The 20,646-nt window shown below is 34.1% G+C and overlaps 1 protein-coding gene across 3 annotated transcripts in view; it reads left to right on the top strand.

Annotated features, from left to right (window-relative positions):
* Window positions 1-20,646, top strand: part of LOC113501901 (inositol hexakisphosphate kinase 2) — a 43,871-nt gene that overhangs the window by 5,519 nt on the left and 17,706 nt on the right. Inside the window, exon 2 of one of the 3 annotated variants that reach the window (XM_026883208.1) lies at window positions 5,493-5,583. The exons of 1 other annotated variant lie outside the window; for it this stretch is intronic. In XM_026883208.1, coding sequence (XP_026739009.1) covers window positions 5,557-5,583 — 27 coding nt within the window. In that variant the 5' untranslated portion in view covers window positions 5,493-5,556. Of the gene's footprint in view, window positions 1-5,492; window positions 5,584-19,435; window positions 19,668-20,646 lie in introns of those variants that run through there. One more of the 3 variants, XM_026883206.1, reaches the window with a different exon arrangement.

The following is a 20,646-nucleotide window of genomic DNA, read 5'->3' as shown; positions in this document are numbered from 1 at the left end:
CTTCATGGCATATATCTTTAACAAACTCACAATATCTCCAAATAATACTTTACATATTTATATTTCAAGTATTTTTTACAATTAGCTTTATGTATGATGGTCTAAAAAGATATTGTAATCGCTAAAGAGCAGATTTGTGAAGGATATAAAATGTCATACTTGTGAATATATAGATTTGATAAGGCTTGTTGTTAAGAATATACTTGGATGCTACTGATATCGATCAAGCTGATCGTGTATATTGTATACTTTTACATTTATGCTTTGAAAGAGTTCTGCAAGGCCATCCTCATATTTCACGATTGATCAGGCTGCTCAAGGTTCAAGCGAGCTGTGCAGAACCACTCACTCGAATGTAGAAAATTATAGCCGACTAACCATAACCCCCACTTTTAAATCCACACCGACTACAGCTATCTGGCAATTTAACGTCCTTTAAAACAAATTACTTTAGTAAACAACCTCTGCATATCTAAATGCAAATACGAAGATTGGTCATAAAGTGGAGTCTTGCATCATCCTGATACTTATCATCATTTATCTTCATTGGCCACAGACAATCGCTCAGTACCGACGATTTACCAAGAATTAACAATGAAATTAATTATACGGTAATTGCCAGCTTGTGACAGACAGGCGTAAGACGTACGAACATTGTATCATGTAAATTAAGGTGTTTACAATTAGGTTATCGACCCTGTAGCACTGGTAATAACAAATTACAATTAGTAACTTGTACAAGGGTACTTTGAGAATCTGTCAATGTTAAAATTTGTACACAAACTGATATGTTGTCACTCTAAGAATCGCGAATACTATCTCGCGGCTGAATAACATAGGAAATTCTGTCCTGCGCTTTAGAATTAATCTTGTCATGTGACAAAATACATATAGGCGGATGATGCTTATAATCGTTCAGGTCACTTCCGAGGCAAGGAAAACGTGAATATAAAGCGTTTACGATTTCCTTAGCGATATGACTGCGTATTGTACGTGCTGTTAATTAAAGGATATTGAAAGGTACAATTATAAACAAACGATGAAAAAAAACATCGTGAGGCAATTCGAAATTTAAAATCTCCCACCGGCATTTATTTGTATAAAACTAGTTACGGGTAGTTTAATAACGACTATCGGCTGTTGAACATTTTAAATCGACTGAGCACCTACGTTGATTGATTACCCTGTTAAGATAGCAAAACCTAATATGAGATTACATGCAATTCATATCACAAGCGTGTCTCTTTTCTTACATAATATAACAACAAACTTTCCTCAGTTCAGAATGACGGGGTTATCTTTGTATGCATTTTCCCCTAGTCTCGATGCCAACAAAAACAATCGCTCATTTATTATTTGATCTAAGCAAAGTTGTTAATCTGTATACCGAGGCTGGAAGCACGCACTGCTACTTCTACTGTCGCCTAACATCTACATAGCACAACCCGCGCGTGCTACATGCTTATAAGAAGGTCTTAATTTGCGTGTTATATTGGCACGTGGTTGCTCAAACTGGTATCATTCCATTTTCCTCAAATATTCTAATAAAACCTACTTAATAAACCAATAAATGACGTCACAAGCCCCGAACGGGCAAACAAGTTTGTTGTTGTCATTTGTCGTTTACTATTGTTTTGTACTATTTATAATGTTTGACGAAGAAATTTTATCGAATGTTGTTGATTCAAGATAACGACTCTATTTAGACTGTTCAGGTGATTCGGTCAATGACTGCCATTTATTATTGGTGTTTTAAGTTATTTAAAAACATGTTTCATTTTGTTTACATTCTTAAAACATTCTTGACCGAATTACTGAGTCTTATGCGATGGCCTATATGACTGAATTTACTTCTATTACGATGTGTTATATAGGCAACCACAAAATATAGGTATTTTACTGTCACATTTATTTAAATAATAGTGTGTGGTGAAAGCCGTAATATTTGACAAATATTTACAGATGTTCTTAAATTATTTGTTATTTATATTTATGTTACAGTTGTAGAAAATAGTATGTTCTGAATTGATTGTCGTGACAAATATAGTAGCAATAAAATTCCTGAAATAATCTTGGCTCACTTCAGTTTTGTTACCTACTGGGTTACATAAATATAAATAAACATGGAAAGTAAAACAGCGAATACTTATATCGGTTGTAATTTTAATATTTTTATAAAACTTATTCCTGAGGCTTCGGAAAAACGTGATCCGAGGCTTGTCAAATGTTTTCAAATATTGACTAATATTTGTAGAGTCGTGACTTACCTAGTTTAACCCTTATATGGGAACGTAATTTAAAAAAAGGTCTTCGTTTATTTCTAATTATAATACGTCTTTAGTACTCATGCAAGTAGTCTCCTTGCGTGGTTTATGTATGAAAACACAAACATGACGTAATATTAATTAAGTACGGGAAATTCCCGCCATATATATTATCGTTATTCTAAGAATAAGCTTTGCATACCTTAAGACATGCCTTTATTAAATTGTTAAGCTGTATGAACTGCAAATTTATCCAGACATAACCTAAACAATTTGAACAAACAATTGCAAACTCTTTGTTTGAACAGTAAACTAGTAGATAAGTTTCCTATATTTTGCAAAATAATAAGGACCTTGGTTGTTATTAACCTTCCAGCCTTGCGTATTTCTATTATACAGATTAGATAATGAACTGCTGTACTGACCTGCTCAATGCAAATTACAAACTTAGGTATTCGCACAATTCATAAAGCAATTTATTATTGAGTTTCTTTTTTTCCATAAATCTACTTTTCACCTTATTACTTCACATACTGAGTATACTGACTGATTTAAAAACAAGTTAATTATTTGGTGATCGCTACACAATTTACATCATTACAATTGTACAATACCTACCTAAGAGATGATTAAAAAAACGTGCTTTAACTTGCTCTAAGTGACCTCTTATGACGTAACTGTTAATTAAATGACGCAAGATTTGAACGAAACTGTATCTAAATCCAAGATTTTATTGTCTTTTGTACGTCGAACAAAGAATCCATCACATTGCACTCACATTTCATAAACACTGTAATATAAATTGCTAATGTTAGAATGTGATTAAATTAGCATCAGTTTAAGGACATGTTATCAGCCAGTCGTTTTACACATAAATGTTTTATTGTACCTCTATGATAAAGCAAACTGACTTGTATGAATACAGGTCATAAATATTTTCTAGTATGTATTAGCCCCTTTAGCAGGCCATGTAGGTACACAATTGAACTACTACAAATGTTTTCACTTGTTTTGCGCATTATTTAACCAGTACACAGTGTAGTATTGTGTGGTAATAATGCCCAGTGGGTAATGATTCATTTAAGCGTATGCTCCTATGTAAACAAACACTGCGCACTTGTTTCGACGTAATCGGCATACTATTGTTAGTGTTTATTGGGTATTATTATCATAGGCTTAAAGGGCGACGCTTCACAATGACGAAAAACATCTGACTTTCAATGTGGCTACTCTACATTAAAAGTATTAAGTCATTGTTGTGAAGACGAATTGGTTTTCGTCTGAAGTATTTTTTTCTTTACATCGAATCTTTTTGTAGTATTTTTTTTGCGTTGGGTTCTCAATTCCAAGAAAAACATAATTGATTTAGGTAATATAACAGGTATGTAACTCTACTAAAGGCATGAATATTGATAAAACACGGCATAAAAATTCATAAAAGAATAATTTATATCCAAGAATTTTCCTTTACCTAACTGAAGTTATAGGCACGAGGCGGTCTACGTTATTAGGTTGGTTTCAACTGCTAATGGTGACCTATTTGACTTTCAGATCGCTCTCGAACGAACCAGTGCCGTCGAGTAGGTTCAAACGCTTTGAACTAGTCGAGTTTTTTATGGCAAAGCCCTCGCTTCTGAAATGGTTTATGTAAAACATATATAGCTACATGCATTGTAGATTGTATGCTATTATTATTCATGTTTGACGAAAACAGAATCAGGGACGACCTTTGGACTTAGAAATTTATTGATCTGGAATCGAAGAGTCTTCTTGATTAAATTTTACAATTCGCTAAATAAACAATAGCTAGCCTAAGAACTATGACGAATTCTTAAAAATAGGACTCTTCTAATACGTTTCAGCTTAAATCTATTGTTAGCTTAAGTACTTATATTGTCACCCTTAAGTTTATTACTCATTTACAACTAACCAAATGCGTAGTTGCTAAATAAAGTATATCATCTTGTCTAAGTTAATATCTTGCAATTGCGATGTGCGAAATCGAACGTTTCGTCATTTTCGTCTCACGATACATGGTACTATTAAAGTGAATGTTTTGAAATCTCAATCTTAACGATTGCTTGTAAAATATAGTATGTAAGTACTCGTTAAACTTATCTGTCGCATGTCGGAGTTCTGCTCCACTTCTCACAAGCTGCCGTTACTATGCCAGTGTAACGAGTGCAGGAACAGCTGTTTCTGGGGTTAAATAACATTTTTCCTTTATATCTAATTCTACGTTAGCTGACAGTGGCGAACATCGTGGTCAATGCCGTGACGGCTACCATTGTTTGAATGGAACTATTCAACCGTTGAACAGGGAACTATTCGCTCATAGAATTTCCGTCGAAACTGACGGTCACTTGTTCAAATACACGTAATAGATTAGGTTGATTCAATGCGGAACCTTGGTTACTTAATTACCAAGGGAAAGTATGGTGTTATTAGTTGTTATAAGAATATTAATTGTATCTAATGACTGCTCTGCATGAATCTGATAGTAACTGGAATTGGTTGTAGCCGATAAAAATATTGTTATATACCATGACTAAATTCTCCCTCTGTGAGTTTAAACCACATACTGACTCCTTGTTTACGATGATAGCTTCCTAATATGTATCATCATATGAGTACCTCTTTTGTTATGACGTACTCCCATCAAAACCAAAGAAAAACGATTTGTATAAGAGATGTAGGAAACAGATTTTTAATTGACGTGAATTACACTTTATTGATCATAAATTTACGAACAGAAATGTGAAATTACCCTTTGTGTTAAATACAGTATTTATGTATTAAAATTTCAATCAAAGAAGCATGTTTCATGATTAACGTAAATTAACGCACTGTTAAGAAGATTGACTTGTGTACGATTAATGTTTTATACGAATTTTAATCAAAGACTCCGTATTCACCACTTAATCAAACGTGACTACAAATTTTAATGATGGATATTCGTGATAATCTTTTATTTATTACCTGTGGTGTATAAGACACGTGTTTTATTCTAATCCGTCTGTTTGCTTCACGTCTCTAAGTAATTTTCCATAATTGCACGCACACTGTATCTAGGCAATTTGTTACGTAGCGCTAGTGCGATTTACTCTCTGAGGATACATAGTCCATATTGGTTTATATACCTTCAAGACAGCTTGAAATGACTGGTAAAAACTAGGATACCCTCCTGAGAGAATTGTCTTTTTGTACGCATTCTTATTCTTATTGCAGTGTTCCTGTTTCGAGCTCCGTGTAATATTATCCTGAAAGAAAGCAACACTCAAAATCTCTTGTGATGACTACGTATATAATAAAATACTCAGTAAGTTACGGATTGACTGCTGATAGTGCTGACTAACTATGGGAAAGCGAACAGCAAAACAGTTCTTGTTGCTTGCGTGTTTGTTGCTATGCGTTAATAGATTATGCCTACACTGCAGCTATAGGAACTTCAGCTGTCTTTACGTAACACCTTACGCAACTGTTAACACAGAACGCACTGACAATTTATTTTAAATTACACAATTACCCGAAGCTTTGATACTTTCAACTGTATTGTTATTTTTTCTACACCAAATTGCCCTAAGATTTAGAATATTGCATATCTCACGATACCACTTTCAATCACTTTTGCTTTAAAGTTATCTCGTCTCAGCTTATATCTTACTAGGTTTTCGTAGATCGTATCGTTTGATGTCAGACGTCGATACCTTTGTAAGGCGCCCCAGTTGGCTAGACTCCATTGCCCCTTATACTCTCTCTCCCGGAGACTCATCCATACCCAAAAAACATGTCTTAATATTGTTTAAAACGGTTTTGAGGAAAAACCTCTTGTTCCTCTAAACTTGTTCGCTGATAGCATAACTTAATGTGTTATATACCAAAACATTTTCCTTCAATGTAATTACGACAAGTTTTATACTCGTCTATACAACCTTTTAAATAATGATGTCCAAAACGTTTTTGTGTAATTTGTCTCGCCTCAAGAGATACTCGATAATTGTTCAACTTGTTATTATTTATAAAACGCACCTGACACATATATATGTTCTCGTGTTTTGCCACATGATAATGTTATCTGTTGAATACAAGCAAATACTTGACCGATACTGTTTTACAGCCAATTTGTTTTTTCAAGTTTGTTCGTGTGATTCAAAATGATTACGTATGCATCGATCAATTTGAAGGTGGCTTATCCGTATAATATTCGTCACAATGCTTTCTTAGAACACCAACTCAGTATGATTGTACTGAGTTATCATTCCAATTAAAAACAACGTTGCGAATTCTTGTCGACCACTTCTCGTCGGTGCAAAATGCCGTGTAAACTTAATTACTACATGATTAATGTTACATTCTTGGCTTGTACCTAACTATTGTTGTATTGAAATAATAAATCTAATTGTGACTTATATGGCAGCTATAATTACATCTCTAACTTGAATCTATTGACATGTGTAGTTTGATTTAAGTTCTTGGATTGTGTTTCAAATTATTATTTTATTTTTAGGTTTCTATGTGTATGTAGGTCAAAGCTTGATTCTCGGCATGTTCTACTGGTAGCCGACAAAGCCTTAGGGACGTTAAAAGCCTCAGTACCCACGTCAATGTCATTCATTCATGAGATTTTTCTTTAATGTTAAAGGAAAGGACCATTGTTTGGACTCTACCTAATAAAAACATTTTCATTCATTCCTGACGTTTTTTTGGAATATCTTTGTGGCCCTGAAAGAATAATGAATCTCGATTAAATTTTCTACGGATATCGTACCTATTTTTGAAGACATTAGTCATTTTGTTTTCGACTTTTCGGAACATCATTCTTATACGTTGATACTATTGAGATAAATATTGTCATCGTTCACATTATCCACCTACCCTGGCGATTTTCCACGTATTCGTAAAGCATCACGTGCCTCATAAAGCATTTATACTAAATCTCTCCATTACAGTTCTCGAAATTATTTTCGACCCAATGTCCAGACACGCCAACCTGATACACCCTTAAAATGTCTATTGACGTTAAGCGTTCAAGGTGAACTGTTTTGTGTTTCATGCGTCATTACTCATCGAAACGTGGAATTGCTTAGCTTGTTACTGCAAAATACCTAAGCGAGGCAACATTAACACACCCATACGCCCGCAAGAATATGATGAACGCCCAATAACCTCACCACCGGAAATAAATAACGTCACAATTAGGAGAACAACAAAACCTATGAATGATACAATCTGTTCCTTGGATCTAAGCCTACTGGGTGACACAATAAACATGCAAGATGGAGGTAAAACACCTCAATCCATTACACAAACACAAACAGAACTAACACTGCAGAACATAGGCGAAATGATAATGTTCCGATTAAAAGAAAACAATAGAGAAATTATCACCGAATTACAGAATACTATCCAAACAGAGATAAACAAGGCCATATCAAAGTTAAGACAAGATTTTGAACGCGAAACCAGTTGCTTACAAAGTCAAAATGAAGAGAGGAAAATAGACATACAACATGTAAACACAGAAATAGATAATTTAAAAACTGAAAATGAAAAGTTAAAAACTGAAATAGAGAACTTGAAGAAACAACAAAGAACAAACACTTACCAAAAGAATTGTACTGAAAGCTATTCTAAGAAAATAGTATTATATGGATTTGATGAATATAAGGAATCTGTGAATAACCTACACATGAGATTAATCGCCCTTTTTCGTGAATTTATGAACATTGACCTGATGGGGTACATCGAGGAAACCTATAGGATTGGCAAACGAAGCTCGAAAAACCGACCATTAGTGATAGAAATATTAAGCAAAAGGATGGTATCGTATCTAAAGGAAAACAGCTACGTCTTTCAAGGCACTAGACTATCTTTATCGGAATTCTTAGATGATGAAGCACGAAGAGATAGGAAATTGTTGCGCGAAGAAATGTTGAAAGCCAGAAAGCAAGGACTTCATGCAGTCATCCGCGATAATCAACTATTCATCAATGGAAAAATTACGAAAAATACAGATAATACAACCGACAGCCAAATAAACACAAATAAATGGAATACACAAGACCACACAGACCTATCATCTTCTCAAACCACCACAAACAATTTTTTTCGCCGCTTCACTGACACAGGAGATAGAAGCAGAACCCCTCGAAAACAAAGACCAACAATTTAGAATATTATTTCAAAATGTCCAAAGCCTATTCAATAAACAACACTTATTGGAGGACTTCATTCAACAGGCACCAAAATACCATGCTATATGTGTATCGGAAACCTGGCTATCAAAAGAAAGACAGGACCTAATAAATTTTAGTGACTACAAGATTGCAGCTTCATTCTGCCGAAAAACTCATGCTGGTGGAGGCGTCTGTATACTTCTACAAGAACATATAGAATACTTAGAGAGAAGTGATATAACAGACTTGTCAGTTGAATATATAATAGAAGTGTGTGCAATAGAATTACGATTAGAAAATTTATTATTAATAATTATTTACTGGAATAGGAGAGAGGAAGCTATATTTTATAAACAATTAAAACAATTGCTAGAATATTTAAATAAGAAAAACCCCAGACTTAATATTGTTATAGGAGGAGATTTTAATATAAATGTATTAGATAGTAACTTAAAAACAAACCAATTTTTAGATCTCATGTTAGAATTTAACTTTGTACAACGTATAAAAACACCAACACGAGTGACCCAAACCACCTCAACGTGTCTAGACTTAATATTTACTAATACGAACATTAGATCACATGCCATAGTCAAAGAGTTAGGGTTTTCTGATCACAGTAGTACAATTTTACACTTAGCTGTACCCCGGCAAACTAAACAGATAGTCTGGTGTGTGGAAAAGAGACTGTTCAATAGTAAAAACACACAGCGATTCAAATCTAATTTAAAAGAAATAAAATGGCACGATATAATAAAACCCGGTAAGACCATAGATGAAAACTATGAATCATTTAATACTAAACTTACGGACATACTTAATAAATCCATGCCAAAAACAAAATTAAAGCTAAAGACAAACTATAAAAAACATTGGCTAACTAAAGGCATCAAAATTTCCTGTAAAAATAAAAGACTAGAAAAAATACTGTCCACAAAAACAAACAACCTCTTAATTAAACAACATTATAAAATATATGCAAAAATCCTAAAACAAATTGTAAATAAAGCTAAAAAACTACATTATATAAATAAATTAATGATATCGAATAATAAAACGAAACGCACAAACGAATAAAAACATTAAAAAAGTAAAGAAAAACATAACACTTCACCTAAACGACAATGCTATCTCGGACCCAAAGCAAGCAGCAGACATATTTAATAACTTCTTTGCGTCTATCGGAGAAAATAATACCCAAAACCCTGCAAACAAACCTCGAACAACCCCTGTGATCCATCGCACAGAAAATACCATGTTCCTTAGTGCAGTAGGTCCCGATGAAATAAATTTAATATTAAAAAACCTTAAAAACAAAAACAGCTACGGAATAGATGAAATACCTCCAACTCTAGTCAAACAGTGTGCAGAAGAGCTTACCCTTCCATTCTACTTGCTAATCAATCAGTCATTTGAAGAAGGAAGGTTTCCGAACTACCTAAAAAAAGCCATTATAAAGCCAATCCACAAAAAAGACTCACAAACCGACCCCTCAAACTATCGCCCTATTGCCCTCTTACCCACAGCCTCAAAAGTATTCGAGAAAGTGATGTGTAATCGCGTTTATTCTTTTTGTGAAAAATATAAAATTTTTAATGAATCCCAAAATGGTTTCCGGAAAAATCACTCTACAGTTCTAGCAGTATATAATTTTATCCAGGAAGCTATTAACATAATCGATAGGAAACAATACGCTGTTGGTATGTTGCTAGACATGACAAAAGCTTACGATAAAGTACAATTCGATATTCTACTTAATAAGCTACAAGGAATAGGTATCCGCGGAAAATCTTACCAATGGTTCAAATCATATTTGGAAAATAGAGAACACCAAGTCGAAATAGAATTTTACAACGAACATACAAAAGAAATACAACACGTTCGGTCGGATAGCAAGCAAATTAACGCCTCAATACCCCAAGGGAGTGTAATTGGATGCCTCTTATTTATTATCTATATAAATGACCTCCCTTCGATCATAAATGAGTCATGTGTTTTGTTTGCCGACGATATCTCAGTACTAACTTCTTGTCAAGACAATACTAACCTCACTAAAAAGCTTACAAGTATACTCGACAAAATAGTAACTTGGATGACAGAACACAACCTAGAGTTAAATTTTAATAAAACTAAAATTATGTCCTTCTATCCACATCAGAAAACTCCTTTAGAAATAAAATTTAATTACAATAATGCTGAAATAGAAACTGTTAAAGAATTCAACCTACTCGGCTTATCTATAGATACAAATATAAACTGGAAATCACATATTAAAAAGATCAGGTCAAAGTTATCAAAATTCGCCTATGCCCTCCGTGAAATTAAAAAAGCAACAAATCTCTCTACTGCTCTGGTTACGTATTATGCCTATGCAAACGCATGGTTAAACTACGGCGTTATACTATGGGGTAATAGTACAGACGCATCCACACTTTTCATACTACAAAAACGACTTATTAGAATATTAGCTAACATAGAAAACACAGACAGCTGCAAACCCTTTTTTAAAGAACATAAAATTCTAACCCTTCCCTCCATATATATCTTAGAAATATGCAAATTCGTTAGACATAATCAAAAACTCTTCACTACACGCGAACACATACAAACTAACTATACACTGCGACACAAAAACAGGCTAAACCTACCAGGGTCTAAGCTGACAATACACTCTACAAGTACTTTAGTAATGTCAGTCAAAATATACAATAAATTACCAGATAAAATTAAAAATGAACAGAAATGTAACATATTTATAAACAATTTAAAACAATTCCTCATCCAAAAATGTTATTATAGTATAAAAGAATATTTAAGTGATAAAGTAAATAATTAAAACAGAAATAAATAAATAGTGTTAATTTATATAGAATAATAATAAAATATATTTATAATTTAAATTCATAGAAATGTAGATATGAATACCAAAACCAAATGTAGATAAGAATTGTAGAAATACTTTACCTATATTATTATTAATTTGTAAAACTGAAAATGTTATTAATAGCCCTTCTCCAAATTCTTATTTTTGTTATGCCCGACAGGGCCCACAATGCTCCAAAACTAATGTATCTTGTGTACCTACCACCTAAGTTCACATTGTGGAATGCAATAAATGTATTGAGTATTGAGTATTGAGTACTAAATAATATTGGACAAAAACCTTTACTTAATTATATCATGAATGGTGACATGTGTGTAAAATTGCGTTAACGGCATTCTTATGCATACTTCGATCTCGATATATTTATAATATAATAGCGACCTGGCGCCGGCCAACGATCGCTATTTATTACATTTCTTTGGAACAATGCCAAGTGTCGTGCGACATCAGCTAAGTATCGACACATGCCAAAAGAAAGTCAAAGTTCGACGGCATGCGTATAATATATTCAATCATGTAAGACAGATCAACACCACACCCCACATACATCTACATCACCATACGTAAGCACAAGACTGTTGCACTTCTGGCACCTTCTCGGTTCTTCGACATTGCAATTCGTAATCGTTAATTGTCGCACGGGATTCTTATTACTATTAAATAAAAATGTCATAATATTATGATATTTTGCGAAAATCACAATGATAATTTCAGGTGTGACAGGCAATCCGATACTTGTTATGGATTTACGTTGCTTGACATGAATTCGCACGGTAATAAAGAAATGTTTCGAAAATATTTGACGAAGTGTGAACATGATATAAGGAGTAAAATGTTTTCGTGTTCACAAGCGGCGTGATAGAAACGTAAAGCGAAAACGTGTCTGTTTATTTTAAGATGTCCCTAAATAATGTGCATATTTTTGGCTCACATCTTTCATTGTAATTGCAAAAAATGCTAGAGTTGTTAAGCTATGTTGACTACTAATACATCACTTTTGCCTTTGTACTACAAACACAATTTATTTATTTTTCTGATAATATAATCAATTTACGATCGTTATCACTATCAGTAATAATAAAGTATTTGAGTATAACTGTTGATTCTAATTGAAACTGAAGTAAATTTTCCACTAGATTCTTACGTCACAACGATGGCTGTTTTCGGGATCTTTTTCCGATAAATTATGCTAACACGTGCGATTTATTATTATAACAAAAATAGGAGCATGCAAAATACGGTTGAGCTACAATACTAATATTTACGTTCAACCTCGTAGTGTAAATGAAGATACGAGCATTTTCTCTTTTCGTAAGTCTATGGTTAAAACAGAAATAGCTAAATTCACACGTGCGGCGTGAAACATCTTGCCAGTTAACCTACTAGCAGTTTAAATTCATATTTCAAAAATATTATTAATTTTACCTCTGAAATGAGTGAAGTGCAGTTCAGCATGCGTAGGATTTGTCTTGGCAATAATCTCTTTTTCTAGATAATATTATCTATTCCTACAGTTAGCATCCACATTTTCATCCTACGTTTAGTCCTTGCTAGCCAAAGGCCTTTTATCAGCAGTCGAAGTTAGCCAAAGATAATAGTTATGAATAGGACGGTTGAATTAAGCTGGGTGTTAGTGGGGCGACGCGTAGTCTGTAGGGCGAGGGCGCATGACAATGGGGGCGCCTCAGCGATGACGTCATCCACTGCGTGACGCTAACCCCCTACGCACCCCGAGCCACGGAGCAGCGGGGCCCGAGGCCAAGGCCTGTACGTACTTCGACCCTCCACTACACTTGACATTGGGTGGACAACCACCTCCAATCACAACAAAGGTTAAATAAACAACGTAGATTGAAAAGTTATTTTATCTAACATATTTTATGTTTATCGGCAAACTAATTGGTGCCTAGTTATTGCTAAAAATACGTGAAATATCTACATGAACGTCATGCTATAATTTGAACACTTTCCTGGTAATGTTAACGATAACGCTTTTTGATAGCAGCTAAAATAAAGGTAAAATATTTCGTTTACCTACACTACACAAACATGTACGTTCTATAAGCAGCCTAATCCATTTATTATTTCTTTGTATTCTGCCGATACATCTGGTTTACGGATTTTAAATAAACAGCATGGTTTTGGCTGTACAACATTCACTCACATCAACGCGTAAATCTCTTTTCTCTCAGATCTTACTAAATACTTCTACTAATGTGTATTTACGATTAACTCGTAAATAACTACCGAAGGAAAACGAACTTAATTAGCGTAAATTACAGAATTCATTCGTTATATAAATATTAGCACTTGCCTCTCGATTCTAAGTAATATAGCAATAAAGAAGATGTGTCAATGAAATTGAATGAAATCATTTTACACTCAATCACAACAAAGTTACATTCGTAGATATTAGTAAGCGTTCACAAGTCCGTTACCCGTACTTAAATGTACATATTTACCGATGAACATGAAACATCGTATCAACACTGAGAAGTTCATTAAATAATTAATTAAGTATGCATTTTCTATCTATAAAAGTAATTTCGCATTGTTATATTATCTGCAAATATTGATAATCTTTTTTAACCTACCAAAACTTTACTAGTTCGGCTGATCGTAAGTTCGTAGGTCACGAACTAAGAGGTGAGTCATTCTTAAATACTCGTGTTAATTCATAGTAAAACTTTGATAAATTATTTAATAGATCCTTTTAGATATTACCTACTTACATTTTCCTACGAAGGCATTCTGTTCAGGCAAGCAATGAATCATTAATGAAAGCACTTGTGTGTGATTATATTTCGTCTAGATGATTCATTAAAAATACTCTTGAATATTAATTTACTACGCGTGGGTGTTTATTGGTAACGTCTAGTACGCGATTCAAGGAGTTTTCTCCGAAAATACTTACTTTATGCTAATTTCAGTTTTGCTTTATCGAATATCGTATTATTTTTCTAGAGATTCAATTCAATTCAGTTAACAAATTAAATTATCTTGTTGAACACTTAAACAATTATTACTCGTAATTATGCATTATAATTTAAAAGTAAACCATTGTAAGTAATTAAATGCGTTTCTAAATCTTACACTTGCTGTTACGTTATGTAGGTATTCAAGTACTTAATGCGTAGCGGGTATGGTTAGGATTTTCTCATAGTTTTTGCTAAACATTTACCTTCGTAGTAGCGTGAGGTCGATCCACGTGTATCGGTGACGCACTGAAACAGATTAGGTTAACGTAGTTACTGCTATAAGTAAGGAAATACGATATTTAGGAAATGCAAAATGTGAGGTTACTCGAGCAAATTTAGTTGACAGCCTCTACGGTGTCTGAGTTTCTGATGATAAAGCAGATTAAATAATCGATAAAAAAAGATCTGTGTACATATTTGTTCATTGAATATCTGAAAAGTGATTACACATTCCAACGAATTTTCCCTTTAACTGTGACGTCAATGAAAGTTTCCAATATCGCGTAATGAGGGAACTTTATCTCCCGAATTCGTTGCTTCATAAGTTAAGGAACGCGTATTCAGCACGTCCCACTCTGACCTTGAGGTTGATTTATCGGGAGACGGGAATCGCACTGCGGCAATCCGGGACCAACCTTGAGACAGACGATATCTTCGTGAATCTTCCTTAAGCTTCACTTACATTACGTTGAGACTTGAGTCTTAATTCTCGTCTCTTTAGTAATACGAAAAGAATAAAGCGTAGTTTTCCGTGTAATATTGGCCGACGAATTTGCAGGAGGTATTTTAAATAATGTAGAGTCGGCGTAGTCGCCACGACGCCGCGACGTGGGCGTTCGTTACGTGGGCGTTTTATACTTCGCTTCCAACCCTTATAAATTTTCGTTTTACTTCTCGCCCCTCTACTGTATTTGCATTTTGTAAAGCTCTTTTGTATTTTAACACAATTGTACCCACATGACTGTTACTTTAGATTAAAACTTTAGTTTACCTTTCACAACCGAATAATTAGATTGAAATAAATGTTTGGAAACCCCTCGTAAATTTACGTAAGTCTACGTAATGTTTTAGCTCTACGTAGAACTAATTCCATGTAAGTTCCCTATTCAGTCGTACATTTTTTAGCATGTCATCAATGTGTAGCTGTTTCTAACCCAAAAGCTAGTATACATGTCATACATGCACCTGCGTCAGTGTCCGCTATAAAATATTCAGGCTTTATTCAGCGGCTCGCTTGCTTCGCCATCCACACGCGATGCTGGTCTAAACTTAGACTACCAGCGGGACACCACCATTTACATATTAAACATTATTCACCACATCATTATGTTGAGAACTTCGATCATTTCGTAGCGGCTAATATTATTAGGATCACTTTGTAAGGTGCTCCGCGTACATGAATGTCCGGATGTACTCATATCCTAACTACACAACATTGCCGGCGATTCCTCATTGTTCAGGAAGTCGGTAAACTTGAGGATAAATGCGTGTTCGAGTAACCTTGACCTTTCAACATAACCTTAATGTGTCAGCCAAGTCCTCTAATAAAGTTGAAGAGGTAAAATATAATATTACTTTGAAGTTCGAACATTTTATCGGAGGCTTAAGGCGAAATGAAACTTAAGTAATATTGAAGAGGAGACCTCCCGATATATCTCTAGTAGGCGTGTTTTAAAAATGTTATTTTCTGGAAAGTCTGTTCTTTAAAGACTGACTTTTCGAATAAATAATTTAGAAAACAATCTCACTATGCACTCAGTTTAGCTGTAACAAGATTAAGTAAACGCCCTACGAAAACCTACGATCACTATTCAAGTGGCCCTGTACAATGCTTAGTACTTGACCTTAGATATTTAACCTTCGGATCAACACGTGTTTCGATCCTATTGAAATATTTGATTAGCATGGTAATAACGTGTGCCTGTTTTTCGTGTTTTAAAACTGTTAAATGCGACACACACCTAATCTGAAATGAAAATATATATTAGATAAAGCAACAACATTCAAATTAGATAGAGAGACTTATTATTCAGTGATACACTAAATAGTACTGAAAAAAACATTAGCTTTATCATAGATAGCATTACATTATGTAGTTGTATTGTTTTGGAAGCTATAAATAGACACGTTGAATGTGTATGATGTAGCAATCTCGAAGTAGATTCAAAGTAATATTGTTTTCTGTTATGGCGTGTTGTACGTAAAGTCTATAAAGACTGATGACTATTATTGTTTAGAGCGATGCCAGTATTTCCATGCCATTTGAAACGTTAAATGCTGTTGCTATTCGTGGGTTTGAGCCGTAGCAGTACAGGTGTGTGGTGAGGTGCCCGGTACCGCCTCAGGCAATAAACTTGGTATCGTAAAGTTGACACTTGGATGGATAGGAGATTGCAAGCCTATATTAAATACATGTTAACTCTTTTTTAACTGGGTTTCGCTAGAGGTGGGTTCTGTGCATCCTGGCTGATGAAAAAACTATTCTAGTTCATTAAATTAAAGCTACAGAACCGCAATTAAACAAAAAATCTGATATAAAATTAATTTTAGATGGTGTTTATAGATAATATTTAGAAAGAAGTTGATTGGCATGTTATTTCGGTAAAATTTGCGGCGCTTCCTGGTTATTCTGTTTAGTCTATATTACTAAAGTATATTTCAATCATCCATCAGTTTGTTTGGATTCGTTCTGCATCAACAAGACCTTCAGTTATTTTCACTAAAATCTAGCTTTGATCGATACTACCGGTTCTATTTCTGAGCTTCGAATTAATGGCATGGTACACACACCCATTCCTCAATAAACAGAACGAAAATAAACTCTTCTGATTAACTGTATATTTGTTTGTAAATTTCGTTGTAAGCAGGGTTGCTATGCGAGCCAACTGCTTTAAAATCAATGCAGGTACGTGACGGCAGGTTTGTGTTCAGCAACCAGACGATGTTATCGGAATCGCTAAAATTGTTGTCCATTAGGATCATTGTTTTAGTACGTCATATTTATTCATTTCAAAGAATACAGGCGCTTGAGATACAAATATATATAGTTTATTTGATAAAAGCAATAAATGTAAAAAAACCTCTTTGTTAACAAGAAATTTTCTAGTGATTTCATAAGGCAGGTATACACATACAAATAGACGTCGTTCTTACACTTGAGTTCTAAACTCCTTAGAGCAAATGAGGACCATTGTTTTTCTTTGAATACCTATTGTTATTTTCGTACCCTCTTTAGGTTAGTGGAAAATCACTTGAAGAGGTTTGTGACACATAAATTTTCTCGGAATCCACTGTCCGAATGATTCAGAGATTTTCGCAACTATTTATAATAAAGTTGTAATAACGAAATTTCACTATAATTTCATCATTGATGTAGTATTTCAGTTCTTCGCATGAGGATTGTAATGTTATCAAGGCTGGCTAATTGTACCCTAATTTCTAGAAGAGTTCAGAAGAGTGTAACTTCTGTTTTGAGCTAAGAATGAAGCGTTTGTAGCACGTGAATATACTGTAATTAGCATTGCGGGGTGTACTTTGGAAAATTGCCAATACTTTTGGGATCACCCACGACTGGACTTTTTGCCCCGGTCTCATGATACAGACTGCAAGCTTCCTGTGACGAAAAAGTTTCCCTAACAGATGTTTAGAACCATGCTTCTTAAAACTATGTAAAATGAAAATAGACCCTCGATCCTGGTTAAATCCGGTTATTGGCGTTGAGTATCGTCCGTTTATCAAGTGTTAATGGCCGATTAAATAGCGTCAGATTAACACAATGCAATGACACAGTCTGCTAAATCATTCTGTAATCCCAACGACACTTTCTTTCTATTGGATTTCGTGAAGAATGTAACACATAATCGTGAAATCATTTGTAATGTTTGAAGCCCCAATGTTTGGCAAAGTGTTCGATAAACAATAATGTTTATTGTGATAGATTTTAGGTATGTCTTCGTTGCTGACGTAATCATGATAAGGTTTAGTGTTTCGACGATAAGTTGAAGGTTAATGAGAGAATTTTGATGCTTATTTGATAAACTTAATTCTGATTGTTAGGCTTATTGAGTAGTTTATCCACGCGAAATGTATCTGTGAAGTCTATTGATATTTATAGTGGAATGTTTTGATTTCATAAGTTTAATCCTAGTTAAATCGGCTGTTATCAAAGTTGTTATGATGTAGATTACCCATAATCTTGTACTAATAGAGTGTATTGTGAAATATAAGCTAACACAAACTAGTGAGGTCAACATGAGGATTTCAATATTCAAAACACAATTTGTTGAAAGGACGAACGTTCGAAACACCAATGTCCATCCAGATGTTATTTTCTTACAAATACTTGATTTTGAACGACGATAAGTTTCAATAAGTGCAAATATCCCAGCATAATATGGACCCTCTCCAAGGCTTTCTAGGTAATATAGACAAACAGTAACATGTGTGTATAATTTTTGGGACAAGGATTTACTACATCAAATATTATGTTATGTGCGCGTAAATATGACTACGTATCGTGTTTGTTATGGTAAACATTTATGCAGTACCTAGTAAGTTTTAATCCGATTTGAGAGTGAATGTAACGCAGTTGCATAATGTTGTTTGTGTAGTATCTATGTTTACATATCAACATACTAGACAAGGAACGTGTTAGGGTACATAGCTTCGTAATAGTTTAAATTACGTTATTTTAGCCCGCTTGCGTCCTGCTAGTGAAAGCACAGTATTGTGAATTTTCAAACGAATAATCGCAGAGGGTGAACGGAACGCTGATTTTAGAATTGTTTGTCAAAGTCCCAAATGAACACAAACATGTCTGCTAGATCTTATTAATTTTCAATTACGTGCACTCAGGCATTATTTTACAATTACTCGGAAGTTTCTTTATATTTTTTAAAAATATCTGTGATAATTGAATACGGCTGTATTTATTTTCTGAAAAACAATCTCTGAAATTACTAATTTCACTTATGGAACGTGTAGTAATTCGCTAAAAAAGTACCAATATTGATCAATATTAATTAAATCTATATTATATCCTAATAAATATAATAAAAATCAGCTACATGATTCCCACGATAAATCAAAGTTCGTGGATATTTTAATCAATCAACTCGTATAACAATAACCAATCGTTGTAAGTTCGCAACTTACATTAGCTATGTGTCATACGTTATCTTATCTGTTAAGTAATGCTCATAATCTGTGCAGTAGGGAGCTGTGGCTAGTGAGAACTGTGCACCATACGGAGTTACGAACTCATACGATGTTGGTGTCAGGTGCGCGTCGCACGTCGTTCCCCGGCGCGGGAGCTTGCAGCTCCGACCTAAACTTTGCGATACAACACCCTGCCCCGTTTGACGAGGTAAGGTCATTGTTTCGACGCTTTAGGCTATTCACAGTAAAGATTCCATTATAAATCCAACAGTTTTACAGCAAAACTGAGTTTGCGTGCCTGATTAAATCATTTCGTGTCGTACTTTACGAGTGATGTTTTTTTTGTTTTATTAGATTTTTAATTTTATAATGTTGGTAGTTTTTAGGTCGGTGTTACTGTACCTTTTTATACATATTAAAATTACAAACGATGAGATGTAGTTACGTTATGGCTATCGTTATAAAAATAATTGTTTAATTGCCAAGTAACAATCATTACTAGTCTAAAATTAAAAGTTGGGACCGGAATGAGGAATTTAGGTGTGACAATTTATAATTGTGTAATATTAACGTCCGGGCACAGTACTTAACTTTTTACTTCTACAATTCTATTGTTAATTATAAATTGTCTAATTAAGTGAGACGTTCCTAGTGGGATTTAAGGCTTGACATGAAACCAGCAGTTGGCTCCGTGACAGATAGTGCCATGCTAATTGTTGTGACCCGACCTTTATCATTAGAGAAAGTGTGTAATCATTAAAATTGTCTTCATACTGTGCCAAGAACATTAAAAGGGACGACTTTAAAGTAAGCGTAACAATGAGGAATTTATACTGGCGCCATAAGAAAAGGTTAATATACTTCAGGATTAAATATAGATAAACTTAAGACAATCTCTCATGAACCCGCATTCTGGTTTAAGATAGCACGAAGGTACGAACTCATTTAAAACCTTCAAATTACCAGTCTTATCAAATGAAAACACAATTTAAGGTTAAATTCCTTGATTTCGGACAAAACGAAATATAAAGGTACGGTCTTTTATCGGACTTTTAGTCAACGATTTGTACCTACACTAAATAAACCAGAAAATCACTATAACATTTCAATAATAATAAACTACTACACATTATTGTTTTAGCTCTACGTGTTTCGAGTAGACTATACATTCCTCTTGTTTTGAAATC

This window comes from Trichoplusia ni, chromosome 16, assembly GCF_003590095.1.
Source record: "Trichoplusia ni isolate ovarian cell line Hi5 chromosome 16, tn1, whole genome shotgun sequence".
NCBI classification, from domain to species: domain Eukaryota; kingdom Metazoa; phylum Arthropoda; class Insecta; order Lepidoptera; family Noctuidae; genus Trichoplusia; species Trichoplusia ni.
This window is presented reverse-complemented; position numbering and strand designations above follow the sequence as displayed.